General features: G+C 50.5%; 2 protein-coding genes and 2 long non-coding RNA genes across 9 annotated transcripts in view; 3 read left to right on the plus strand and 1 right to left on the minus strand.

Moving 5' to 3' along the window:
* Nucleotides 1–4980, plus strand: part of MYBBP1A (MYB binding protein 1a) — a 72513-nt gene extending 67533 nt beyond the window's left edge. Inside the window, exons 25-27 of the mRNA XM_064166483.1 lie at nucleotides 127–228; nucleotides 1639–1763; nucleotides 4343–4980. Of these exons, the coding sequence (XP_064022553.1) occupies nucleotides 127–228; nucleotides 1639–1763; nucleotides 4343–4859 (744 nt within the window). The 3' untranslated portion in view covers nucleotides 4860–4980. The remainder of the gene's footprint in view (nucleotides 1–126; nucleotides 229–1638; nucleotides 1764–4342) is intronic.
* A 6261-nt stretch (nucleotides 4981–11241) lies between these two features.
* LOC135187710 (uncharacterized) lies at nucleotides 11242–14277 on the plus strand. Its single transcript, XR_010307422.1, has 3 exons — nucleotides 11242–11392; nucleotides 12830–13118; nucleotides 13778–14277. It is a non-coding gene; the product is annotated as an uncharacterized LOC135187710 (long non-coding RNA).
* A 630-nt stretch (nucleotides 14278–14907) lies between these two features.
* Nucleotides 14908–27704, minus strand: part of SPNS2 (SPNS lysolipid transporter 2, sphingosine-1-phosphate) — a 230792-nt gene continuing 217995 nt past the window's right edge. For 2 of the 6 annotated variants that reach the window (XR_010307421.1, XM_064166682.1), the window contains 2 exons: nucleotides 17693–17739; nucleotides 14908–15859 (listed from right to left, as the gene is read on the minus strand). Coding sequence is in view for 5 of the 6 variants with exons in the window: in XM_064166682.1 (XP_064022752.1) it covers nucleotides 17697–17739 (43 nt within the window). In the remaining variant the exon portion in view is untranslated. Of the gene's footprint in view, nucleotides 15860–17692; nucleotides 17740–24958; nucleotides 25172–25370; nucleotides 25521–27704 lie in introns of those variants that run through there. The other 4 variants (XM_064166684.1, XM_064166678.1, XM_064166679.1 and 1 more) reach the window with 3 other exon arrangements.
* LOC135187711 (uncharacterized) lies at nucleotides 18625–20951 on the plus strand. Its single transcript, XR_010307423.1, has 2 exons — nucleotides 18625–19268; nucleotides 20625–20951. It is a non-coding gene; the product is annotated as an uncharacterized LOC135187711 (long non-coding RNA).

The following is a 27704-nucleotide window of genomic DNA, read 5'->3' on the forward strand; positions in this document are numbered from 1 at the left end:
TTTGTGTTGCAGAGTTAATCTGGTGGCAGGTTAATCCTGCTAATCGTTGCTCATTTGCTGCTCTCTCCGGAGAGTGGTGATTTATTTCCCCATTTAATGCACATTTCTTCTCCATCTGATTTCTAGAGTTTGAAAATGGTTGACAAGTGTGCCCTGAAAGCTGAGAAAGAGAAAGTTGCCAACTGCTTGGAGCTGTTGAACTTCCTCCTCAAAACTGTGACGGAGCAGGTGAGTGCATGACCTGATGTGTGGCAAAGGACTGTTCTGAGTGCCACCAGGGCCTCTTTCAGATGTCAGGCTTGGATTTTCCCTTGTGACTGTTCCATCACTACCTCCTGCCTCATTTCTTACCAAAGATATCCCTGGTAGGATTTGAGGACAGAAAAGCTCTTGTGTCTGAAGGAGTGATCATGGCTCTTGTGAGCTGATCCCCGAGCACCTGTTGAAGGATTTGAGCAGTGTTCTGCAAACACAGGTGACATCTTCTTTCTTATCAGCAGAAATACTGCTGCTAAGGGGCTGAGCTGGGTTGTTTTCCCAGGTGATTGCTCTGTCCTCTGTGCTGCTGAGCTCCAGAGATTTTAGTTGCTAGAAACAGATGTACTCAGGAGCTTTGTGAGCGGGACTGAAGCTTTGTTTTCTCTAATGAAAAACAGGTTTGGGTTTTGAACATGTGGAGAGTTTCTATAGGTGACAAAATAAGTCTCCAACACAGTCTCATTTACTGGAGCAAAATCCCACAGGCAGCAGAGCTGCTGAAGCCCAGTTTCCTACTGATAAGCACTGGGCTCACACCACAGGCTGGTTCTTTGTGGAGACCTAATAGGAAGGTGGGTGGAGGAGAGAGATTATTTGCAAGGTTCCTGTATGGAGCTGAATAGCCTTTGAGAGACCCCTTTCTGCCTGGGTTTGCTGAAATTACCCAGTGGCTTACAGAAGCTGTAGAGGCAGCCAGAGGCAGTCTGGTTATGTGCTTTAGAAACCAGACTGAGAAGGCTGCTGCTTTTCTTCAGGCAGGTACATAGTCATCTGTCTTCTTCCCCCTGCTCCCAGCTGTGCACTGAAAAGGAGAGAGCAGTGAAGGCCTTGTCAGTCCCTTTTATGCCAGTCCCATTCTAGCTGGGACCTGTGCTAGAGACTCAGTTTTCAAGCAAACCACACACCTGGGGGCATGGTGTCACTCACCAGCTTTTGCCCTCAGATTCAAGTGGTGGTGCAAATAGCTCAGGACAGCATCTTGAAGAATCACAGAAGGATAGGGGCTGGAAGTGACCTCAAAAGCTCATCCAGTCCAACCCTTCTGCAGAACAGGATCACACAGAGCAGATCACACAGGAACACATCCAAGTAGGTCTTGAATATCTCCAGAGAGGGAGACTCCACAACCCCCCTGGGCAGCCTGTTCCAGTGCTCTGTCACCCTCACAGTGGAAAAAAATCCTCCTCCTATTTACATGAAACTCTCTCTGCCTTAACTTCCACCATTGCCTCTTGTCCTGTCACTGGGCATCAATGGAAGCTGGACAGGATTGGTTATTCCTACCATAATCTTATCCCAAGGATGGCCTGCACCCTGCTGCTGTGAGTGCCCCTTCTGTGTTGACTCTGCAGACTGTCTGTTTGCACTTGCCTCTTGCAGAAGCTGCGAGTGAAGTTGGCAGAGCTGGACAAAGTGCTGGTGGCTCTGAACCAGGCAGAGGGCATCGGGAGCTCGGCACGTCTCGACTCTCTCTACTGGAACGTGATGCGCTGGCTGAATTACACGTACGTACGCTGGGCACCCAGGCCTCTTGGCTGGCCTGGAGGGCCTGTCCTGCTTGTCTTCATCCATGAGAGGAAAGTGGGAAGAGGGAGGAAGTCAGGACACTGAGCTCAGGCTGCAGTTTGAGGTAAATGGAGTCGGTGAGGCTGAAGCATTCACAGTATCACAGTATCATCAGGGTTGGAAGAGACCTCACAGATCATCAAGTCCAACCCTTTACCACAGAGCTCAAGGCCAGACCATGGCACCAAGTGCCACGTCCAATCCTGCCTTGAACAGCTCCAGGGACGGCGACTCCACCACCTCCCCGGGCAGCCCATTCCAGTGTCCAATGACTCTCTCAGTGAAGAACTTTCTCCTCACCTCCAGCCTAAATCTCCCCTGGTGCAGCCTGAGGCTGTGTCCTCTCGTTCTGGCACTGGCCACCTGAGAGAAGAGAGCAACCTCCTCCTGGCCACAACCACCCCTCAGGTAGTTGTAGACAGCAATAAGGTCTCCCCTGAGCCTCCTCTTCTCCAGGCTAACCAATCCCAGCTCCCTAAGCCTCTCCTCGTAGGGCTGTGCTCAAGGCCTCTCCCCAGCCTCGTCGCCCTTCTCTGGACACTCTCAAGCATCTCAATGTCCCTCCTAAACTGGGGGGCCCAGAACTGAACACAGGACTCAAGGTGTGGTCTAAGCAGTGCAGAGTACAGAGGCAGAATGACCTCCCTGCTCCTGCTGACCACACCATTGCTGATGCAGGCCAGGATGCCACTGGCTCTCTTGGCCACCTGGGCACACTGCTGGCTCATGTTCAGGCCTGCTCATTTGGAACAACGCTAGGCTCATTGCTCCAGGTGTGCACGTGGTCAGGGTTGGTCCTTGATGGGAAAGGTTTCTAACACAAGCCTTGTATTTGATCACATCTGATACCTCTTTGTGTCTTGCTGGTAGAGGAAAGACAGCTGAGTACCCAAGGATCAAGTGCCTGCTTTCAGCAGTCCCAAGTGGTGACCTGGTTTAAACACCGCTGCCAAAGTTGCAGGGAAACTTCTAGGCTAGGATGGATGAGTTAGGAATCTCCTACAACATCCCAATGGATTGATTTTGCAGATGTGAGGCTGTCCTGGAAAGTGACTGGATAGCAGAGAGTACATACCAGGATCTTCAGCGTTATCTAGTGAATTATGGGCTCCTTGGTGTGTGAGCTGGTGCAGAGCAGCATAGACTGGGCAGCGGTGAGCCTGCTGCTGGTCTCTGTCAGACAACAGCAGTGGCTGTATCACAGTATCACAGTATCACCAAGGTTGGAAGAGACCTCACAGATCATCAAGTCCAACCCTTTACCACAGTGCCCAAGGCTAGACCATGGCACCAAGTGCCACATCCAACCTTGCCTTGAACTGCCCCAAGGACGACGACTCCACCACCTCCCCAGGCAGCCCATTCCAGTGCCCAATGACTCTCTCAGTGAAGAACTTTCTCCTCACCTCGAGCCGAAATTTCCCCTGGCGCAGCCTGAGGCTGTGTCCTCTTGTTCTGGAGCTGGCCACCTGAGAGAAGAGAGCAACCTCCTCCTGGCCACAACCACCCTTCAGGTAGTTGTAGACAGCAATAAGGTCACCCCTGAGCCTCCTCTTCTCCAGGCTAAACAACCCCAGCTCCCTAAGCCTCTCCTCGTAGGGCTGTGCTCAAGGCCTCTCCCCAGCCTCGTCGCCCTTCTCTGGACACGCTCAAGCATCTCAGTGTCCCTCCTAAACTGGGGGGCCCAGAACTGAACGCAGTACTCGAGGTGTGGTCTGACCAGTGCAGAGTACAGGGGCAGAATGACCTCCCTGCTCCTGCTGACCACACCACTCCTGATGCAGGCCAGGATGCCACTGGCTCTCTTGGCCACCTGGGCACACTGCTGGCTCATGTTCAGGCGGGTATCAATCAGTACCCCCAGATCCCTCTCTGTCTGGCTGCTCTCCAGCCACTCCGACCCCAGCCTGTATCTCTGCATGGGGTTGTTGTGGCCAAAGTGCAGCACCCTGCACTTTGAGCTATTGAACCCCATCCCATTGGCCTCTGCCCATCTGTACAGGCGGTCAAGGTCCCGCTGCAGAGCCCTTCTGCCCTCCAGCTCAGTCACATCTGCCCCCAGCTTAGTGTCATCTGCAAACTTGCTGATGACTGACTCGATGCCTAGGTGGGACTGGAATGGTCTGTCAATGATTCTTGCTGGAAGGCCTCATGGGATTGTTAGCACAGTGAAGGCCTTGCTGGGGCTCTCTCCTTGGACACACAGACAGTATCTCAGCAGCCTTGCACAGAGCCACAGACAGGTGTGCTTGAGAAGATGGTAAGTGCAATGTTATCTGGTCTGTGGAACTGGGATCCTTCCTCAAGACTCCATGTGCCTTCTTGAGCCCTGGTCTGGCTCTTGCTGTTCATTGAAGCAGTCCCTGTGCAGACTAAGGACCCCTCCAGGGATAACGCTCATCCCTGCAGCATGCCTGCGCTCCCTGCACCTCTCTTCTGCTTCTGCCTGTAGCATGGATCACACTGCTCCTTGGCTGGAAATTAAGTTGCTTTTGACTTTTTGACATTCTCTCTGCAGGAAGCCCAAGAAAGAGAAGACAGCCAGCAAGGCTGTGCAGGAAGGGGAGTCGCTGAAGCGGAAGAAGAAAGGCTTCCTACCAGAGACCAAGAAACGCAAGAATCGCAAGAAGGCCCCCCAGGAGAATGGGGTAGCAGCAGCTGCTCGTGAAGATGGAGAACCAGCAGCCCTACAAGAGCAGCCCCTGCCAGCAGAAACCCCCAAGCAGAAGAAGGGCCTCGTGCCTGGTGGTGGCAAACACAAGAAGCAGAACAGAGGGGTCAAGGAGAATGGAGTGGCAACGCCGGGCAGTGGGGAGGAAGTTGTTAATGGAGGAGATGCTGTGACTGACAAGAAGAAGAAGAAGAAGAAAAAGAAGAAGATGAACAGAAAAAGAAAAGGGGATGCAGACAATGAAGCTGAGCAAGTTCCAGCTGCAAAGAAAACCAAGGGGAGTGTCAGCCAGGAAACCCAGCAGAAGCAAGGCAAAGCCAAGAAGAAAAGACGAGAGAAAAGCCCTGCAGTGGCACAAGGTTAAGCTCCGTGGACTCACCTAGGCCTGCCATGGCTCAGGGGACTCTTTCAGTATTTTTTATAACTACAGTTTTTATGTTCCCCATGACTTTAAATAAACCTTCCATGATGCTGAGCTCTCCCAACTGCCAGTCTGACTTGTGTGGAAGGTTCAGCCTAGCGTCCAGTGTGCTTCAGGAGGTCACATACCCTCCAGGCTCTCGTAGATGCCCAAGCTTTCTTCTCTGGCAGTGCCAAACAAACCTGTGCTTGGGAGCTCCATGATTCCCCAAGGCAGAAGTGAGAGACTGGTTTGGATTTGCTGGGGAGCTGCAGTAGGGGTGCTGGCACTGCTGGGTGCTGTGGTCAGGCCCTGTGGGAGGGTCAGAAGTAACCCCTAAAGGCACTTCTCTGTCCTGCCCAGGCCCAGCAGTACTCACAGCTTTTCCAGTCTGGGAGATGCTGCCTCTTGTATGCCTGGGCTTAAACGGGCCAGCAGGCTTCTAGCAGCTTGTGAAGGTGGTTGCTTATGTATCCTCAGGATCCTGAATGCCAGAATGCCATCACCCCTCTGGAGAGCTCCAGGACCAGCTTCTCCCATGTGTTGGGTACCTGATTCTTACTGAGAGCCAAGTCTCAGCTCTACTCATGCCTCTAAAGCCTCCTCCCTCCTTTCCTCACCCCCACCTCTTGGCCATCTTGCTCCAGGAGGCCAAAAGATGTGTATTGGCCTGACTGCTCTCCCAGCATCTGAGGAAACAGTCCCCATGAAGGCCCAAGTTCTCCCCTTTCCCCTGCACAGGAGGTTTGATGCTGGCTCCTGTCAGAATCAGGAGCTGCTGGCAGAGTGAAGGGCCCTGGGGCAGGGCTGTTCCTGCTGTCTCGCAGGTGGGTCTGTGCCACCAGCCACTGATAAGGGCACTGTAAATGTCATGTTGCTGTTGGAAGGACTGAGAGAAGAGCTGCAAAGGGCTGTGTGTGCTCATGGCTGTTCATCTGCCTCTGCAATGATCCTGTTCTCAAATGGCGTAAAACTCCCTGGGAGACAGCTGCTGGCAGCACTGCCAACACGTCCAGCTGCAGCCCAGGGGCTGCATGCAGGCCTCTGCCCATGGCCTTGGCACAGCAGTGACCCTGCAGGGGCTGCTCTGCATCCTCTTAGCAGCAGGAGAGGGCTGGAGTTCCTGGTGCCCACCTGCTGCAGTGTTCAGCAGAGAATGTCCTTCCTTTCCCTGCCTTTCGCTCTGCCTTTGCAGCTGGTTCCCCTGGCACTCAAGGAGGCAGCACTGAGGAGCACTCTGTCGTCTTGGAGGATGCAGCCCTTGTGTGTCCTGATGGGGAGGAGCTGGACTGGAGCTGGACTCTGCAAGTCAGGTGCCCTTCAGGTAGTGGTGCAGACTGGGGCAGGAGGTGAGCTCTGCAAGGTCCCTTAGTGTGTGGAGGGAAGTTCTGCTGCCCACACTTGCTAACCGTTGGCCTCCAGCCCTAGAAGGGTCTGCAGAATCCCCTGGACCCCCAGCAGGATGGAGGCTTAGGCTGCAGGTGTGTGACCAGGGCAGCACAGATCAACACTTTGTGAAGTAAATGCTCCCTGCATCTCTCTGATGCTCCCACACTTGCCTAAGTGATCTGGAGCCTCATCCTGCTGGACCTTTTCTTCCAGGCCTGAAGGTCATTGCAAGGTCTCAAGTGCAGTAGCTGCTGCTGCAGCCTGCAGAAGAGCTGCAGGTCTTTGTTCCCAGCCAGAAGGGATTGATCATTGTTATTGCCAGTCTTGTCTCCAAGGAAGAGGGTGCCTCTGCTTCAAAGGAGGCTGTTGGCACTGGGGATGCTGTCCTGCCTCTGCCATTTAATGCTGAAAGCTGGTTCATTGCCTAGTTAAAACCTCAACCCCAGCTAAGCCCTTCCAGCTGTCTCCTGAGCGCTGACTTCTCATGTATTATGCAGAGGCAGCGTAGCAGGGGCCAGCAGGCCAGGGCTGGCCGTGTTTAATGATCCAGAGAGGCTCTGAAGAGCACCAGGGGGTTCAAATCTGAACAGTGCCTGCCCCCAGGATTTCTTTTCTTCTTTCAGGACATCCTGGGAGCTTGTACCACTGCCCCTGCAGAGCTTCAGGAGAAAGAGCAGACAGGGTGTGGATGGGAAGCAAGGTGAGCATGCAGCTATGTAGGTGTGCTGGGAGGGGGAAGGCAGTGCTGGAGCTCCATGGGCTGCCTCTGTGGATGTGCAGCAGGACAGCAGGTTGGCTGTGTGGTGGGAGCTGAGCCTGGTATTCAAGCCAGCAGGGGCTTGAGCAGGCTGGGACAGTGCCAGAGCCATTCTGCACCAGGCTCTCCAGTTTGGATGGTGCCACCTCATGCTGTGGGAACACCAGCCTGCTTCTGGGCCTGGCAGGTGATGGGCAAAGCAGGTACAGCAAGAGTTCCTGCCCCTGTGAGCCTTTTGGGGTGAAAGCTTGTCCATGAGTGTTTCTCCCTTTAGCTGCTGTGGTTTCTGCCCACGCTGAGTTGACTAAAGGACCAGCTGAGCTCTCCTTCGCTTGCAGGCTCAGAGATGGAGTCACAGCCAAGCTGTGGGACAGCAAAAGGTTGTGGTGAAAAAGCAGTGCTGCAGTAAGAGCCTTTCACATGCTCTCAGCAGAGCCACCACAGCAGGCTGAAGCTCTCTTCCTCTGCACATGGCAGGGCCAGTGCTTTGGCTAGGGGTGGGCATCGTTCTCTGTAGCTACTCTTTGTAGCTTGCTGCTGCCAACACATAACTGGTTTAAAGAGCAGGTTTTGACTTAAGAGCTCGCTGGAGCCAGCTGGATGAGAGAGCTGAATGCAGGCAGCAAAGGGGAGGAGAACCTTCACCTCTCTGCAGAGAGCATCTGCCCAGCACCCCGAGCTGCCACACTCCTGCTGTGGCCACTGATGCTGGGTGAGTGTGAAGTGAGGCTGTGGAGGGTAAGCTGAGCAGCTCCAGGGTATCTGCCAGGCCAAGAGAGGTTAAGAGTTCACTTGGATCAGTTTGTCACCATCCTTTTGGGAAAAGAGCAGGAGTCAAAGCATGAGGCCAAAGACATGCCAGCCCTTGTTCCTGGCAGAGGGGTGGTGACAGGGTAGTGCCAGCTGTCACCTGCCAAGCTGGAGAGAGTGACTGACCTCTTTGCCCTGCCGTGGTGGCAGCTGCTTTGCCTCTGTGTGTTTGATCTCCAGCACTTGCAGAGTGGTCAAGGGGAAGGGGGGCAGGAGAGGTGTGAGGCACTGGGTGAGTTGTGCTTTGGCAACAGCTCCTTGGCCAGTTAAATTGCCTGACTTCAGGCTGGCTTTGGTGCTGTTTCTAGAAAGCAGTCACTAATCCACCAAGTCCAATCCTGTTTCACCAGCACTTATTTGTGCCTTTTAACAATTGCAGAGGCTTCATTTGACTTGATTTCATGTCCTGTCTGTCGCTGGGGCTTTAGGGGTTAGAGCATGCTTTGATTTTAATGAAGCCTCTGTTCAGCTATCCTGGGCAGTGGTAAGAGCTCAAGGTTCTTCTGAATGCAAGAAAATAGCTGCAGACCCTGGGGGAGTGAGCTCCAGGGAGGCCTCTCTTCAGGCATGATGCTGGAGGCTGATCTTTGTCCCAGGCAGGTGAAGTGCTGGGAGGAGCAGGGCTGTGAGCTGCCTTTCTCAGTCTGCTGCCTGCTTCTTGTGTGAGGGCTGTGGAGTGTTTTAACTGCAGCCATGATTGTGTCCCAAGGTGCTCTAAGACTCTCCACTGCTATGGCTGCAGGAAAGTTCGTGTTGAGTTTGCCAGTGGAGGATTTGGGGAGGGCATCAAGGCTGGGTCTGTGCAGGGGAGTGGTGCTGTGTGTGGCAGGCAGGTGAAGCTGGGCAGTAAAATGTGCAAAGGGAGTCAAATTCTGCCTGTCCCAAGCTAAGCCTGTGCTGCTGCAGCCACATTCAGGTCTCTGTCTTCCCTCTTAATCTCCACCTTGCAGCTGAGATCAATCTTGATCAGTCTGTGACTTTCACACCTGTGCTATGGCAGGAGGCCCTGCAGGGGTCAAGGCAAAGGGCAGCTCAGCCACCTGGCTTAGGAGGCTAGTGGGGAATTAGCCATTCTTCAGTGGAGGGGTCTTGGTGATGCAGGAGAAGCCCTGCAATGCCTTCCTGTGGGGTGGGAAGTGTCACACAGCAGTGCACTGGTGCTGATGGGGCACTTGTGGCCACTATGTTTTGGGGCATCACTGCTAAGTGACAAATACAGTAGCTGAGACTGCTCAGCAGCAGAGGGAAAAGTAGCAGCAGCAGCTTTTGCTTTGCAGTGTGCCACAGCACAGCCAGCTTACTCTTTGTTTCCTGAGGTGCTTTTGCAGCCAAGACACGAGTCCCAAGCTTATTGCCAGCTGTCCCAGACTCATGGCCTTCAACAGGCACCTGGAGTCACCTGAAAGCCACATGCCATGCCTTGCTGTCTTCAGAAGCACTTCACTGCAAGCCCAGTGTGTAGAATGGTGAGTTGTGGTGTTCTTTTTCTCTCCCTTTCCCATGCAAAGGAGACCCTGCTGTCTGCCCACATCACAGTGGAAGCAGGGCTTCGTGGCAGCATTTCTCTGCTGTTTCTGAAAGGAGAGGTTCCTTGTAATGAGAAGCCCTGAGCTTACAGGAATTGGCTCAGAGTGGGGTGCTAAGATGGTTTGGCCTGTTCTGCTTTGTGCTGTGAGACTAGAAAGCAGCCAGTCCACTGAGCAGCAGCAGGCCAGCAGCATCTGCTAGGAGGGGCAGGATGCTCCCTGTTGCTTGGTGCTGGTTTGGCTTGGGGTAGTGACCTCCCTGACAGATGTGCTGTGCTTTGACAGGGGGTCCTGGGCTGTCCAGCCACAGGGTACCTCTTCCCCTGGTGCCTACACACAGGTTCCCATCATGGCTCTTCTTGGCAGGGGAAAGCCTGGCCACTGGAATCTCCTCCTGAGTGGCATCTGTTGGGCATCCAGTGTAGGGGCAGTGGAGGCTGAGTGGACTGCTGGGTGAGTAAACATTGTGTCCTCTCAAGCACTTTTGCAACTGCTGAAACCTTAGGGTTTTATTTGTGAAGTACTATACAATGTGGCATCCACAGCTTTGCTTGGCCAGGGGCACTCAGAGGTGGCTGCAGTGTCTTGGAGCTGATCAGGAGTGGAAACAAGGCCACCATGCAGGTGACCTCATGGCTCTCTACAGCTACCTGAAAGGAGGTTGTGGAGAGGTTGGTGCTGGTCTCTTCTCACAGGTGATCTGTGATAGAACAAGAGGGAATGGCCTCAAGCTGCCACTGGGTAGGTTTAGACTGGAGATTAGGTATTTTTTTTCCCAGCAGGAGTGGTCAGGCATTGGAATGGGCTGCTCAGGGAGGTGGTGGACCATGGATGTGTTTGAAGGTTCTTTGGATGTGGTGCTTGGGGACGTGGTTTAGGGTGAACCTTGTAGAGCAGGGTTCTTGGTTGGCCTTGGTGAGCCTGGGGGTCTTTTCCAACCTGATGGTTTCTGTGATTCAGATGGCCTTGGTAGAGCTCTACAGAAACACCACTGGTTGGGGGGAGGCGTCTTTGAAAAGGGAAGGCTGGAGGGGCTGCAAGAGTGAGAGGGTGTGTGCAGGCACACATGCCTCTGTATGCCCATGCCCAAACCTGGTGTGAGCAGTGCACTCCTGTTGGCTGTTGCTGGCTGATGGATGCTAAAGCTGCTGAGCATCTGAGCTTAGCTGCTGGAACATCAGCATTTACAACATTATGCTTCATCATACTGTGTAAATGGCTTGATAGAGGAGCTGAAAGCCCTGAGATGTGCTGCCTAAAGGCGATTAGGGTTGATTGTTTAAGTGACAAATCCTTTGCAGGGCTGTCCTGGCCTGGACACGTGCACTGTGCTGAAGGAAAAGCTGCTGCAGGGCACTGCAGGAGAGAGCTCCCCCACAGCTGGTAAGCAGAGACTCAAACACACCTTGGCTGTGCTACCACTGCAGAACAGATGGGCTGCAGCACTCCTGAGGCAGTAGAACCAGCCCCTTCACTTCCCCTTTTGCCCATGAGCTGCCAGCCTCCTGTGAAGCTGGCAGGCATGGCTGGTGCAGGATCCTTGGAGAAGAGCAGCCTTGACCACTTGGGGGTTAATTTGCTGGCCTGCTTCCTGCCCATCTTCCCAAGCACTTGACCCATACCTGCTACCAGTTTACCTGGTGTGTTTTCAGTCAGATCAGCCCTGCCTTTTAGCTCTGGCCTGCACCATTGCTGTGCAGTGAGGGCTGTACCAGGGGATGGAGCATGACCCTGCCCTTGTGCCCACCACCCATGCCTTTCCCCTCTGTCACCCACCACCCATGCCTTTTCCCCCCTGTCACCCACCACTCCTCTGCTCCTCCTGCCTTTCCCTGCTCATGGTGTTTGTTACTTTTCAGGTGAGCTCCAAACAGGCTCATGTCCAGGTTGCTCCATGGTCATCTGCATCAAAGTGTTCCTGGCAGGAGCTGTGGAGCTGCTGGAGCAGCCTTGTCCCAGGAACCAGTGCAGCCAGAGCAAGACTCAAGAGGTGACACAAGTGAAGGAGGCAGGAGGTATGTTTTAAATACTTTTATTTCTTAATTTACATAAAGGTATATATTTGGCTTATTTATCTTTTTTAATACTCTGAGATTCACAATCAATTGCTCTTAAAAAATAAAATAGTCATTTGCTTCTGAAAGAAATCAGAAAACTATTTTATACTCCTCCCTTGTATAACAAGAAAATACACTTAATACTCCTGTACATCACACAGTAAAAGTGATTGTAAGTGCTGGTTTACCAAAGGGCAAAGCAAATGGAGAAGAAAACAATTAGGATGGAGGCTGCAGAGAGGAGCTCTGCTTGCCAGGGTACAGCCACTCACCTCTAGGGTGTAGTCACCCTGAGGTTCTCTTGCAGCTAGTCTATAAAAGGGGAGAGGCTCTTGGGCTCACCCAGATCTAGCTCTGTGAGTGAAGGCAGTAGGAGGCCTTAGAGGTCCTTGGGTTGGCAGCTTGTTGTTTTTTGGGTCTTTTTCTTGCCTCTCTGTGCTGTTCCTGTTCCCTCTCTTCCTCTAATTGTTTCTGTAGTGGGTGCATGGTGCAAATGCTGTGGAGGGAGTTAATGAAGGGGAGTAGAAGGGGGACATCCTGGACCCTCCCTGGTAGCTCTGGACACCCTGGTGATCACAGCAAGGGTAATTTCGGTCCCAGCAAGTGCAGGGAGATTGGAAGGAGCTGTGCCTTGCTTGCCAGAGATGGTCAGCCCTGGAGTGGGGAAGAGGAGCAGAGCACTGGGGAAGGCTCAGCTGCAGCCCTGAGGACCAGGATGAGGCAGTAGGTTCTGAGGAGCAGAAGCAAGACACAGCAGCACCAGCCCATAATCTGGAGCCCTTTGTCCTTGCTTGGCTCCTGTCCTGAGGAGATGTGTGTGTGCTTGGATGTGATGTGGTGCCTGCTGCCTTTTGGTAGCATCTTCCCCCTTCATGCAGGGGCTCCTGTTTGTGTGCTCCAGTTTACAGACATTCATGTGAAGTGATTTTGTGTGCAAGAGCTCCTTGGCTCTAAAGGTGTTTCTGTCCTTAGTCAGACTATTTAAGTTCCTGTGGCAGCTTAGAACCACAAACATAACCTCAGTGACCTGAACAACCACTTAAGTGACAGGCTGGAACCTTGCTTCATTGGGTGTGATGGACACTAAAGTAGGTGGATATTTATTAAAAACGAATTCTCTTTTCCTATTAGCAGCCTTTCTTCACTAAAAAGGACAGAGCATCTCTGCAGTGACAATCTCAGCTTTGCACATAAAGTGGTTGAGGCTAGGCAGGGACTTTCCCCAAGCCACACACTGGCAGGAATGGGCTGATGTCCTGAGACAGGCAACAAGTGTGTTAGAATCCAGGGAAGGGGTTTAAGTGGCAAGAGAAGTTCAGTTTCTGTCTACAATGCATGTTTCCAGTCCAGACTTGATGTACCTTCATGGCCTCCCTCTGTATACCCTTCATCTAGGTGAGCTGGCTTCTCTCTAATAGACCAAGAAGCTTTACAGAAGCACCAACTGAACAATTCTTCTCCAAGAAACATTCCACAAGAAAGGCAGCCTCTCAGCTTCTGGCCCCTCAGGTCTGAGTCATCTCTGTGCATAAGGGGCAGCAGCATCTGCAGGAGGTGCAAGGATGGAGTTTCCATTCCGTTCATCTCCTCTGAGCTGTCATAGCTGCTGCTTTGGCTTCCCTCTCTCAGCCTAGAAGGTGTGGGAGCAGGGACTCTGGGATCCCACAGTGTGGAACTGCTGCAGGTAGGACTTGCTTTTCAGTCCTTTCTTTGCTTCCTCACATTATGAAGAAAGAAGAAGCCACAACAATTTCCTTCCTCTGCAGAGAAGACAAAGCTGGCCTCCTGGCAACAGCTCTGTGCTTCCCTAACAGGGACTGGGGCTCCTCACTAACAAGAACAAGTGAAATTACACCACACTTAGGTTGCCTTTTCCTTGTTGACTTCTGAGAATTAAGTTTAAGGAGCAGCCCTAATCTCTCACCTTCACTTTGTTTTGCTGACAAAAACAGTAAATAGTACAACAGAGAGAGCCTCTCAGAGCAGCAGTCTAGCAAACGTGGCTAATCTTCTGTGGTCTCTCAGATGAAATGACTCTTGGGTTGCTTTTGGTTTCTCTCTTTTTTTAAACAGCTTAGCAAAGAATTTCTTAACAGGAATCAGAAATTCATGTGCCTTGAAAGCCAAGTTAAGTGTTTGGCTTCTGGATTAGAGAGGCAGTATTTCTCCTCCTAGAGCTAGTGGCAGGAGCTGGGAAATGAAGCATTGTCTGGGATTTGCTTTGCTTTATTATTTCTAGCACCTGCTTCTTGCTGTTCTCCAGAGGGTGCCCTGGCACTTGAGGAAAGGTTCTGGCTGCAGTTGTTTAGCCAAGTCTTAAAGCTATTGTTAATGTACTTTTAGGTGACAGAGCAGCCTTTGCAGAAGAGTCCTGTGGAGTCTGATGAGGAGGAAAGGCTGACATGGGTAAAGGAGTCACCTTCAGAACCCCTCTGCCCGGGCAGAGATTGGTTCTCTGGTGAGCAGTTTGTTGCTACCTGGAATTCCTGACCGTCACTGCTGCTATGCTGTGCTCTAGGTCCCAGCACGTCCTGGAGGTGAGTAGGAGATAAAGCCCAGATTTACTAACAGTACCTTGCTGTGTCTGTGAGCACACCTGGGTCACAGTCAGGACATCCAGCTTCCACACAGCTGGTTTGGCATGGAGAAGACAAGGCTCCAGGGGGACCTTTAACAGCCTTCCAGTACTTAAAGAGAGCTACAGGAAAGATGGAAAGGGACTATTTATAAGGGCCTATGGTGATAGGACAAGGGGCAAATGTTTGATACTAGAGCAAGGTAGATCTAGACTGGACATTAGCAAGAAGTTTTTTACTGTGAGGGTGGTGAGATGCTGGAACAGGTTGCCCAGAGAAGTTGTGGACACACCCCTGGAAGTGTGTAAGGCCAGGCTGGATGAAGCTGTGAGCAACCTGGTCTAGTGGGAGGTGTTCCTCTTGCCCATGCAGGAGGGTTGAAACTAGATGATCTTTAAGATCCCTTCTAACTCAAGCCTTTCAATGGTTTCCTTTGCTGATGTCATCCTTGCAGTCCAGCTGCAGCCTCTTGTTAAGCACAAGACTGAGGTGCATTCACTGACTCAAGATGTGTGTAACCTGGAGGGGAGTGTCTAAACTGGGAGACAGCAGAAGAAAGGGTCTAGGGGGTCACTGAACCACTGCCCTTTGCCTGCAGACCTGACTCCTGCAGAGCCTATGCTTGCCCCACACTGCTGCTGCATCAATCTGGCACAGTGTAAATTTGGCTTGTGGAGGCCAAGTGCAGGAAACAAGACCCTGACTTTATGGACATGAGCTTCTGCCTTTAGGACTAACACAGTTCAGGCACTGGCCTTCTATAGTAAAGATCTCAAATGCATCATCATGAAGGGACCAACGGACACTCTGGCAGGAGCAGTATGGGAGTGTGCATTAAGCCTAAGCATTGCTCCAAAGGACATAGCTACAGCAGAGAATCAGCACTGACAACACGTGTGATATGCATGTAAACAAAGCCTGATGTCACTGGCACAGCAGTATTGCACTACCAGGCCCTAGGTAAAGCAGTTAAGCCAGCTGGATTTTGGTATCTATAAAACCTCTTGGGCAAGGCTGAATTTGGCATGTTGAGCAAACTCTAGAGCCCCTAGCTATTCCTGTCCAAAGTCCTGGGCCTTCCTGTAGCAACCACCAGCATACCCAGTGCAGTGAAACTCTCTCCTCTGCCCCTTTGCTCAGCCTCAGGTGACGAGTCAGTCATCACTGGAAGTCTTCCTGTGGTGCCCTTGCAGAGCCTGAGAACAGGGCAGTGAGAGGAGGAGAGTTGTGGACGTTGTGATGTCTGCTGTGGTTGCACAGGCAGCTCCAGCTTTTCAATCTTTAAATAAGACACCTGCTCATCTAAATATATACCTCTCTATATCTGTCATCTAATGCCTTCAGCAGAGATAAAGCATCTTACAACATAGTTAAATAAAAAATAATCATCTGAATCAAGCCTTCAGTGGTAAAAGAAAAGGTGATGTACAGAGTTAGGTCCCCAGCTTAGTGCAGTCTGTGGGTGTGGGAGTGCTGACAGAACAGCAGCATTCAATAGGACGTTAGGTTGCCCTATAAACATTGTGGACTTTGTTGGCTACAGCTAAAACCATATTCACAATCTACAGTCACTCACTCAGGTGGCAGGTTGTGGGTCCAGGGGACAGCTGCTTTTGATGCTCAGAGGAACCTGTGAACGTCCTTATGCTCGAGAGGTCCTTGTGTTCCAGGCTGCCCTGCTCAGCTCCCGGTGCCTGGCCCCGCAGGCTGGAGTGGAGAGATCGATCTGGTGCTGGATAACCCTGCCAGGGTAGCATGGAGCTGAAGCTCCAGTGGTTTCCAGTGTGGAAGGGCATCGAGCTTGAGATGGGTGTGGTGAGGGGGGAGCAGGAGTTTCCTTCACGGGCAGCTGCAAACAGGGAAGAGAAAGGTGGTTAATGTGGCAGTCACAGGAACGGACTGATGAATGACGTGCCCCAGCTTTGTGGCAGAGGCCAGCTAGAAGATGCCTTGTTGCTGTTGGAGACCAGCAAAGCTTGACCAGCATGGAGACAGCATTTTTGGGATGCACTGCAGGCTTTTGGAACAGGCAACTCAAACACACTGTGATCCAGGCACGGTCTGCTCTAGCAGCAGGTCTAGGCTGGAGTGTTAAAGGGCATTGAGCACATCTTCTGTCAGTGGTGTAGGCCCAGCTGCTTGTGGTGTGGGTTGGAGCAGCTCAGCACATAACAGGTTCACTTTTGCTGGACTGCTTTTAACCTCCTCACTTTACTGAAAAAAAAAACCCAGGGACTGCTTCTTGCCTTAAACTGTCACCTTCAAAACCTCTGTCCTTTGGAGAGCCCAGCTCAGGCAGTCCAGCAGGCACAGCCCCAACAGGAGAGCTCAGTTATCAGTCTTGCTGCTAACAAGGTAAAGCAGACACTGGCTCCCTCCCAGCATGCTGCTGGCATACACTTGCTTTAAAGAGCAACATCAGCACATCTATTAACTGGTGAGATACCACTTGAGCATGCTGTGGTGTATCTAAGCAGCCAGCAGCTTTTAAGTGGGCAGGATAACCACTTCTCTTGCTGCAGGATTTCCTGTGAGAGGTTCTGTGCTCCACATCAGGCAGGAAATTGCCCCTGACCATTAAAATGAGGGACTGCTGGGTCACAGCAAAACTCCTGCACCGATGGCCTGGTTTCTCTCAACCTGTTTAAAACTGGGCCAAAAGAGGAGTGATACAGTTTAAAAACTGAGGTGTGCTCAGCACCCAAGTGTTCAGTGCTTTAGAAGGCAAGTTGCAGCACCACCACCTAATACTTGCTTCCAGGTTTTTGGAGGACTGTCTTTGTTTAAAAACCTCTTTGTCTAAAAGCTGCTGATAAATAGTGGTGTGTGAGTGCACACCCAGCCCAGGGACTGCAGTGTACAAGGCAGGCTGAGCCTATCCTCAGCCTCTACCAGAATCCACTCCCCTCTGTGGCAATAACCCATCTGCTGTGCTAGAGACTGCATTAAATCTTCCCCCCCAAAAGGCCATTTTTAAGTGTGTTCTGATTTTATGATTAGTTTTTCAATGCATTTCATTTATGGGAAAGAAAATATCTTTAAAAAACAAAAAGGGGAGCTTTAATTAATTTTGGCTACAAGGAAAATGTTGAGAAGTGTTTATCAATCATTGCAGCTCTGAGCTGTGGTGCTGTGACTGCTGGGGAGTGATAAGAGCAGCATGAACAGCAGGGAGAAAAAGGGCAGTGGGAGTGGGACTCTCTCTGGCACATTACTGAAGCCTCAGCTCTGTCACCCTGGCTCAGGGCTTACAGCAGGGACAGTCCCAGCAAGTTCATCCCCTGCCATGAAACCTTTTCCTACAGGAAGTTTGGAATATGCTAGGAATGGTCATTTGATAGTGAGCAGATGTTGGAGCAAGGACAGGGCAGCAGCAGGTTCTATGAACACAAGCTATGGGCTATGTTGTGGCCTCAGTCACATCTGCTGCTGGCCAAGTCACTAGAGATGGCCTGGTCCTAGCTGCTCAGAGAAGGGAGCAGCAGGCTTCTGGAGCCAACCCAGTGCAATAAGGGTTGAGCCCTGGTTTCCCTCCTCTTGATTTGGCTGCTGTTTGGGTTGAGGGTGGCAAAGGTGCAGACTGTGGCTGGCTAAAGTTGACTTCTTTCCAGTTTATGAGGAGAGAAAGGGGTTGGCAGGGGAGTGTGGAGCTTGAAACCAATTGCTGGCTTGGGTCACTCACCATCTCAGACTTTGACAGAGGCTGGTGGCATCACGAGTGGATTCACCCTGATGAAGAGAAAACACAAGTGACATGTGAGAGGTGCAATTAATGAAGGAACAGGCTCCTAAAAACGTTCCAGTCTATTAAATCCAGGTCCCTGTTGCTTAACAGCTTCTGAAGGGCTAGGACAGTAACAGCTGCCCTGCACAAAGCTACGAAGCTGAAACCCTTACACACAGTGGTGTCTGATAGCAACCCTGCCAGTTGCTGGAACATGCCAATTAACGTTGCTGACACTAATTGACAAGGATTTGGGAAGGTCCCAAAGGCATTCAGACGTAGCAATTGTTTTCCTAAGCCAGTAACAAGGCTGTTGATACAGTGGCTGTCGAACGGTGTCCTTCAGACTGACAGCATCAATGTAAACAGGCACTGCTGATAAAAATTAAATCAAGAAAAAAGGAGCTGTCTCGCAGTTTTCAGCTCCTGATGACCTGCTGCTGTTCCAGACAGCTGCTCCCAAGTGATAGATGGAGTCCAGTGGGGACTGCAGTGTCACCAGGCAGCAGCTCGCCTCACTGCCTGTTGTGCTGCACCTCCTGGTGCTGAGGGTGCTGCGGGGCACCAGGGAAAAGGCAGCAAGAGCTCTGCAAAGCTCATCCCTTCAGCCTGCTCCTTGCTGCAGGTCAGCCTTCCTCATCCTGGGGCTTTGTAGTCTGGAGGAGACTGAGAGGGGATTTAATCAATGCTTGTAACTATCTGAGTGCTGGGGGTCAGAATGGGGGGGGGACACAGGCTCTGCTCACTGCTCCCTGGGATAGGACAAGGAGCAGTGGGTGTAAGCTGCAGCACAGGACATGCCAGCTCAACACAAGGAGGAATTCCTGTACTGTAAGGGTCCCAGAGCACTGGAACAGGCTCCCCAGAGAGGCTGCAGAGTCTCCTTCTCTGGAGCCTTTCAAGGCCTATCTGGATGTGTTCCTGTGTGCCCTGAGCTAGATTGTATAGCCCTGCTCTGGCAGGGGGGTTGGATTTGATGATCTCTTTGGGTGCCTTCCAACCCCTAACATCCTGTGATCCACAGCTCTCCTGCTGCAGCAGATCACCTCTCCTTACCCTTCCACACTGCTCATGCCTGCCCAAATCACGTTTACTTTGGGACAGGCCCCTCAGATAGTGTTAAGCACAGCAGGCTTCTGCCTGGCTGCTAAGTCACCCTCAGACTCTAAAAGCTTTGGAACTTGCTTTCTGTCTTGGGTTCTCACCAACCTCATGGGGAACTCCTGGATTCTTGCAGTCTCCCCTAAGGACCTGCCTTGATGCTGCCATATTTGAGTCCTTGACCCAAATGCTCTCTAGCTATGCTTGGTCAATAGGAGAAGAAATCTGAGTCACAAAGTAGGAGTCTTCTCCTACCCTTGAGCAGTGCTAACTTTCAACAGCAAATCCCCTGAAACAGCAGAGTTTTATACCTTAAAGGTCTGCAGCAGGACTTTGCCATCACTGATGTGCCAAAACACAACTTTTTTGCTGAATCTGTGGGCAGCTTTGCAGGGAAGATGACAGAAACCATCACCAGCTGAACTCCTAGCAGGTAAGAACTTCTCAGTGAACCATCATTTCCCTTTGGAAAACGCTAAGTCATTAAAACTCATCCTTGGCTCTTCAGCAGACTTCAAGGCTGACCCAAGACACTTTATTTTTTTTGCTGGAAAGGAATGATGCTGGATTCAAACAGACACAGCCCAGGGTGAAAATTAAGCAGTGCTTAGGGGACACCTGCCAAGAAATCCTTGCATCAGAAACTGGTAGCTGCAGCCTACAGCTCTTAACCTCCCACCAATCCGCAGCCTACAGCTCTCAGCTTCACACCAACCCTCACAGAAAACCTACCTGCAAGATGCATAGAAGTCTCTCTGCCTTTTCTGCCTTTCCAGGCTATAAACCAAAATACTTCTGATACAGGAGCTGACCCAAGCTTGTAGAACTACACAGAAACACAGAGTTGCTTAGATTGGAAAAGACCTTCAAGCTCCTCCAGTCCAATCCTTAGTTTCACACTGACAAGTCCTTGACCAAACCAAACCCCTCAGCACAACATCTAATCACTGTGAATCAGTATGGTTAGAAAGGACCACCAGGATCAGCCAGGCCAACCTTCATCACCAGACCACAGCCTCAAGCACCACAGCCACTCTCCTTTTAAACACCTCCAGGGATGGTGACTCCACCACCTCCCTGGGCAGCCTGTGCCAGTGCCTGACCACCCTCTCAGTAAAGAACTTCCAGCATCCAACCTAAACCTCCCCTGATGCAACTTGTGGCCATTTCCTCTTGTCCTATCATTAGTAATTTGGGAGATCAGCTTCAGCCTCACTACAATCTCCTTTTAGGTAGTTGTAAAGGGCAATAAGGTCCCCTCTCAGCCTCCTCTTCTCCAGACTAAACAAGCCCAGCTCCCTCAGCTGTTCCTCACAGGTCATGTTTGCCAGAGCTCTGCCCAGCCTCGACGCCCTTCTCTGCACCCACTACCCGTCCTGACTGCCCTGCTGGACAGTGCATTGTACTGAAGATGGAACCTGAACTGCCTAACAATCAGAACACATCAGAGAGAGACCCCACAGAACTGGGAAGTAAATTGCTATGCCATGCAGCTATCCCAGAGCACTGGATGTGCAGGTGTTTGGAGGTGTATGATGTCCCTCACGCTGTGATTCTCATTCCACAGAATACACCCAGCAAAACTTTGTTTTGCCATCACTTCAGCACACAGAATCCACCTGCACTGCAGACAGATGACCTGAACACACACACAGAGGTTCCCTTCTTATAGTCCAGCCTCCTAAGGGGTCCTGCATAAGTACTTCTGTTGTCCCCAGGTCATAGGAGTGATTTGTTCTGTGCATTTTAACACATTTCTTTCTTCTTCTGCTTTATCTCTCTATTACAGATGGGAGCAGAGGCCCAGAGGGGCTAATCCTGAAATGCATTTAGAAGATGTCATGGGAAATTAGACCCCACATGACTTTGAGAACCTGCTGGGGACAGAAGTGACTGTCAGAGATCACACAGGCAGAAGAGAGAACTGGAAGACTCCCCAGGTTCAGGCAGCAGCCTTCATTCTTTCTGAAGCACGCAGCTGGAGACAGTGGCCACTGCTTTGTGCCCAGCCTGGTTTCAGTGAGGCTCAGCTTACAGGTGGCAGCAGCTCTCACTTTACTATTCTTTTAAGCAAACCCACTAATAATAAAACTTAGCTTCTCTTGCATGGCAAGAAGTGGTGCATGGACTTAACAAGGCTCAAGAGCAGCTAAAGCCCAGATGAAGTCCCTTTTGCCTTTCTAGTAACGACAATCCCAGCCTGCCTAGATTGTCACTTCCTCTGTGGTGCTATCTGCTGACCAAACATTGATCCCTGAATTGTTCTATTATCTCTGCAGTGTTTTCTCAAGATTGTGAATGTTTTCATTCCTCGAAGAGAAAGTGGGGTGGGAACTACTCTGCTGTTTCCTGAGGGGTAGGAAACTTCCTCCAGTTGCCTTTTAAGAAGAGAAGCTGTGCAACATGAGGTTTTTTTTTGGGGGAGGTGTTGTTTTTATGGGTTCTGCCAGCAGTTAAAAATGTGTCTGACTCCTCCTAACTCCACCATTTCCTCTCCTGTCAAACCTAAATATTTCTTCTAGATCCTATCAAACCATTTCCATGCAGTGTGACAGGATCTATAATTCTGAAGTATTTATAAGACTGTCTGTTTAATATTAAACTACATGCTCTGGAGCTGTTAAATATTTATACTATGCAAAATGGAGCTAATTCCACAGCACCTCAGCTAGTTAGAGGACAGCACAGGAAAAAGAAGACAACGTTGAGATAACAGATGAGTGGCCAAGATCCTTTACAGGTCAGCTCTACTCTATTTCAGGAGCTGTGATCTCTGGATCATTCCCCACATGCTCTGCTCCTTTCAGCCTTGAGTGCCAGGATCCTTTACAGGTCAGCTCTACTCTATTTCAGGAGCTGTGATCTCTGGATCATTCCCCAGATGCTCTGCTCCTTTCAGCCTTGAGTGCCAGGATCCTTTACAGGTCAGCTCTATTCTACTTCAGGAGCTGTGCAGAGATTACTCCCCAAAGGTTCTGTTCCTTTCAGCCTAGCTGCTCGCCAAGCCAACAGAGAACAGAGGTTAGAGGTTGTAATACAGCCAGCATTACTCTGCAGCTCCCAGCACAATCCTGGGAGGCCTTTCAAAGAGGTTTTGCTCCCCACATCCAATCCAAGAACACTGCCCCACCGTGTGCCAGCAAGAATACAACTCAGATCTCCTTTCTCACCTCCATATGCCCCCAGGATTGATGGTGAAGTTGTGAGCAGCAGCAGTGGTTATCTGTTCCACTGACTCTTCCTTAAGCCAGAGGTTACTGAAGGTTTGGGCTCCTTGAATGTGTCGTCTGTGTTGATGAGCTCCAGCTCAGGATGTGAGGAGAGCACTCTGCAGTATGAGCAGCACCATCCTGCCCAAGACTCCCAGAGAGAGGCTGTGCTTACAGAACGTTTTGGTGCATGTTGACTACACCACTGAATGTTAAGTTTCCTAACTAACTTAACACAGAGATTTCAGCACCCTACAGCTTTCCAGAAGCCTATTGTCTTGCTATCTAAACAACCCAGGCTCTGCATTTTGTAACTGAGAGGCATATTAGGAAATAAGATCCTAATTTTTACAGCCTGCTGTACTTAACATCACTTAACTTTTACAACCAACAATAAAATGCTTCAGTGGGGTCCTTCCAGCCTGCAAATAACTCATGTTTTGACTAGCAGGAGCTCGTTCAGCAGATGAGAATTGGGGCTACAGGGACAGCTAGATCACTGGCCTCAGCAGCAACTCCTGCCTGTGATTAAAGACCCTTCTCCTGCCTTCATTTCACTGGAGAGGATTTGGAAGTGCTGTGCAATGTGCTATAAAGAGCCTGTTTGAAGCAGTGCTTTAGGAGGAGCAGCCAAGAGGCCAGCCCCTAATGGCACCCTTCAGCACACTCCTCCTCCCTGTCTGAACTTTGTTAGATGTTGCTGAGGGGGGGTTTAAACTTCTCAAAAAGGGCCTTGTGAACCCACCCACGTCAGAACTTTCACGAGATGAAATGTTTACCTGGTCAGATGTCTGTGAAAGGCAACGAATCTTTCTGCACTTAAATCTTTTGGGGGGTGGATGGGAACAAAAAAAGATCTTCAAATACAGGTAAAGGGCTTTTTTGGCATCAAAGTGTTAGAGCCAATGACACACTCAGTCTGTTGTCAGTGATGTTGAGCAGCCCAGCCAGGTGCAGCATTCTGCAAAGCCAGCTACTGAACTCAGCAGTGGCAGTCAGCTCTAATGCTGCTGTCTGAACCTGGGCAAGAGGCTAAGGATTACCATTTATAGCTCCACATCCCTATGACTTTCAGATCTAAGAGTGAATGTCACCAACTGATAAAAGAGCACAGGAGTTACTTGCACACAAGGTTAGATCATGCTACTGTTACTGCTGTGTCCCTGCAGGTAACTAACAGGGGAGCTGGGACAGCATTCTTGATCTCCAGAAGCACACAAACTAAGTTAAAATCCTAGGGTAAATGCAGTGCTTTCACTCTGCTCTCCCTGGTGCAAGAGGACAACAGGTATAGTTGCAGCTGGAAGGCAGAGGAGTGTCAAGTGGGATTAGGCACAGGCAAAGTCCTCTCTGCGCAATAACCACCTCCTAATTTCCCAACTGTGCTTCAGAACAGGAGACATGTCAGGGAAGTTTATGTTCTACATGCTGGGCTTGCTTCATCTGGGCTCACCTTGATACTGCAGGGATCAAATACCTTACATAAACCCTTGCTGAAGCCAACTGCTAAAGCACATCGACATTTTGGTAAGCAAAGGGAAATGGGCACGAGTTTAGAGACCATCCTGCTCAGAGTTTCCATCACTGCACACTGTCAACACCCTCCTCAACAGTCAGCTCCCAGAGGAGATAAAGCTTATTACAATTGGCCTGCCAGCAATACAGACAGGTAACAAAGGACCAGGAAACACCTTGAACCCACAACCAACCACCCCTCAATGCATTAGCATCACATCTCGTTCATCCTCTCCACAGACCCTGGGTCCCAGCAGGATTTCAGCACAGAGGGATTGTCACATTTCCCTTGAGGGGTGCATTAAATGCACCAAGTCTCATCTAATAACAGCCAGTGCCAACAGGGCCACGTCTGTGGGCACTGAGTGCATGCAAAGGTTTGCCCTTTGTGTCCAGAGAAGGGCACCGAGGCTGGTGAGGGGGCTGGGGCACAGCCCTATGAGGAGAGGCAAAGGGAGCTGGGGGTGTTCAGCATGGAGAAAAGGAGGCTCAGGGCCTGCAGGGAGGCTGTAGCCAGGTGGGGTTGGTCTGTTCTTCCAGCATCCAGTGACAGAACAAAGGGGCACAGTCTCAGACTGTGCCAGGGCAGGTTCAGGCTGGATGTGAGGAAGAAGTTCTTCCCAGCAAGAGTGATTGGCATTGGAATGGACTGCCCGGGGACCTGGTGGAGTCCCCACCCCTGGAGGTGTTTAAAAAGAGGCTGGATTTAGTGCTATGGTTTAGTTAATTAGAAGGTGTTAGACTGGACTCTTGAAGGTCTTTTCCAACCTGATTAATTCTGTGATTCTGTGACTTTTGTCCCTGAAAATTATTAAAGAAGTGCACAGCTGCTCTGCTTTCTGTTACTGTTTTGCTCACTGCAGAACCCAGCCTGAATTGTCTTAGTCACTGCAGAGCTCTTTCAGCTTGGCTTTGTGCCACACTTGTGCCACATACTGGTCCCAACAATGCATCACCTTTTTGCCAGCCACTTCATGAAGAGCAAACCCAGCAGGCTGGAGGGAGACTCCAGTTCAAGCATGTGCCTTTTATTCTCTTCATTATAGAGAGGTTTTAAGCAGCACAGACCAAATGAGTGAGCCATTGCTGTCCTCCAGTGACTGTAGGTGTAGTTCTAATTTTCACCTGTAGTTGTAAGGAGATGGTTTTGGTTCCCTGCTCTACAACAGAGTTCACCCAGGATGCTGAACAAACTGTTGGGTGCATTTGTGCTTCCATCTCCATCCTGATAAATAGCTGCAGAGCTTTAAACGTTAGCACAACCTTCTGAGCAAAATGTGAGAACAGCCAAACCAAGGAGTGCTTCCAGAGAACACATCCTGGTTTAGCTGAACCTGAGCTACTTTGATAGTTAAGTCAGCAGCTTTGGGCCAAGTCACTCACCATTACCAAGGTGCCTTGCTGCAGATCCCTTCTGCTTTGGTTTAAAAGGTTCCTGGAAACAGTGGCTGGGAGCAGTGACTGAAGGTGAAGATGCATCAAAGGTGAGCAGTAATAATACATCAGCCTAGAAAGATCCCAGTGAGTGGTAGAGGGACGGAACTGGCACGGCTAAAAATAGTCTAGGCACTGAGCTTCCTGATGCCTCATGACAGCCTCCCAGGAACAGGATCTGTTTGATGAAGCTGAGGTCAGTTTGCTAAAGGAAAAGGACACTAACAGAATTTAACAAAGAATCAGGCACAGGCATAGCTTCCACTGGAGTAGGAACCCATTGCTTAATTTAGCTCTGCTGCCTTCTTGTGCCCACTCATTTCCACCCAGAGAGGAAGCCTGAGGCTTGTGTAAATCTAAAGCATGCCAAAGCAAACCTCAAAGTTGTGTGCAGCTCTCCTGGTAGCCACTGGCATAGAGTTGCCTTTCCTTCTGGAGATGGTGGCTCAGGCTGCACTGAGCAGCAGCTCGCTGGAGGAGACAGCCTGATGGGAGCTTCGTGCTGGTGATGCCAGGTGCTCTGCCAGCTGCACTGAAGAAATGAATTGGCTTAACTCCCCTTTTCTTCTTGCCCATCAGTGGGTTTAGCAAATAGAATATGATAATCATGTACAGCAAATACATCCCCCCCCCCCACCTCTGTTTGGTACAGCTCCTTAAAGCTGCACAAGCTCTGTCAGCGCTTTCCATCTGTTTGTTTAATCTAGCTGCTGAGCATATTTGCCTCCAGAGGAAGAAGCCCAGGTCAGCTTCTATTTTTCCTCTTTCACAGATCTCAACAGAGGAGAAAACTGGCATGAAGGAGAGAAGTCACTAACCTTTGCTTCTGCTTTTGCAGGCAGCTGCAGCAGATGTGAAGGTGAGTGGCTAACAGCACTCGCGATGACTTGGGTGGAAATGAGCTCCAGAGGTAAGTCTGCCTGGCTGCTCTTTGGGGGTACACTACTGTGGCCTCCAGAAATCAGGGAAGAGGTAGCTTTCTGAAGCCCTCAAAACTTTGTGCCTGGGTCTGTCCCAAACCTTCATGTTCGAGTCTGTCCCTATAATTCTGCCAGACATTGGTGGGCTCAAAGCTAAGGTGGTAGGATTTGAAGTGTCATTAAGAATGTAGGCAGCATTACACACTTAAGTCCACTGAAACAATGGAGGAAAGAGCAGGTGGAGGGAGGGTCTTGCTCCTTTGTTGGCATGACTGAATGAGGAAAAGGATAAAACATGACATAAAAAGCAGCTGTCAGCTAAGCCATTCTTCAAACAGAAAATCCTGCAGCTCATCCTGATGCCACTTGATTGGAAACCCCCTTCTCAGCCTCCCAAATAGCTGCCTCCTGGTGCAGCTCTTTTCAACAGCCTCTATGCTAGCAGGCCTGGAGAACCATCCTTCTGTTCTGTTCCACTCCAACAGCCCAGGCAAGCCCTGTCTGGCATGTGGCAGTGGTCTGGGAGCAATCTGAAGAGTAACCAAAGCAGAGCACTTCAGACACTCCTTGCTGAAGCACTGGAAGTAACACTCCAACAGTTTTTGTCCCTGCTTCACTCAAAGATGCTGTTCAGGCCAAAGACCAGACCACAAACTAACTCTAAGACATCTACAGCCACAGCTTTGTGAAAATCTGCCTTGCAGATTTCTCCACATGAAGAGGTCAGTTCCTGTTGATAAAAGTCAATGCCTTAGTAAGGTGCTGTGTGACCATGACAGGCTTCAGGAAACAGACTGCCAGGGCTGAATTTTTCATGACTTTTTTTCTACTTCCTTGTGTCAGAAAAAAAAACAACCAACAAACAAATCAAAAACCCAACCTTCCTGGCTTGGAAAGCTGCCTTCTGTTCAGTGCTCCAGTCACCTGCATGGAATCTGATCAGATTTCCTATCTGTGCCAGGGCAGCCTTAGCAATGAATCCATCTCAGTGAGAGTTTATCCTCCTGCATGATAAGGTCCCTGCGTGCCAAGAACTGTCCTTTGCAATGACAATGCAAATTGACATATTGAATCCATGGCAAGCACATGATAGAAGCACCCCTTGTTCCTTGTGGGTGAGTGCTTTCAATCCTGTTTAACAGCTGATGAGCATTTTAGGGGCAGCATCTGACTTCTTGAAGGTCGTAGTGGAGAGCCAAGACGGCAGTAGGGCTCCAAGGAGTTCTTCATCTGGTGCTTTTCTTGGGCAGGGAAGCTTTGCCTTCCTGTATCTTCAGGCACATAGAGAAATTCTGTTCTTGTTGCAGAACAGCACTTAAGGAGCCAGGAACAGTCTAGGAACATTGTTTTCCACTCTCCATGGCACAGGGGATTAACCTCAAGTGGTCACTATATGTGGGGAATTGATGGGCTTGGAGAACAATAAGTTCTGCCTGCAGCCTCTTCCGCAGCTTGAAGCTAGCAAGAGCTATGCCAACACCAGCTGGCTCAATCCTTCTGCCTGTACTTAAGAAAAGCTCCTGCTGCCAACAATTAACTTGAACAGCATATTTCAAATGCCATGAACATTCTGTGCAAGGACCAGGATTGAGCTCCAAATGGCTGTGAACAACCACGCTGACCTGTGACATCTTCCTACCTATGCTGCAGGAAATCCGCAGGTTGGCTAAAGCAACAGAACAAATCAGTGTTTCATCTGGGTGAGGCCACATTTTCCATCTGCATGAAACCAGCAGCTCCCAGCTGAAGGACCAAACCAGCACTTAAAATTCAGCCCAGTCCCATTCTGGT

The sequence above is a fragment of the Pogoniulus pusillus genome, chromosome 27, assembly GCF_015220805.1.
Source record: "Pogoniulus pusillus isolate bPogPus1 chromosome 27, bPogPus1.pri, whole genome shotgun sequence".
NCBI classification, from domain to species: domain Eukaryota; kingdom Metazoa; phylum Chordata; class Aves; order Piciformes; family Lybiidae; genus Pogoniulus; species Pogoniulus pusillus.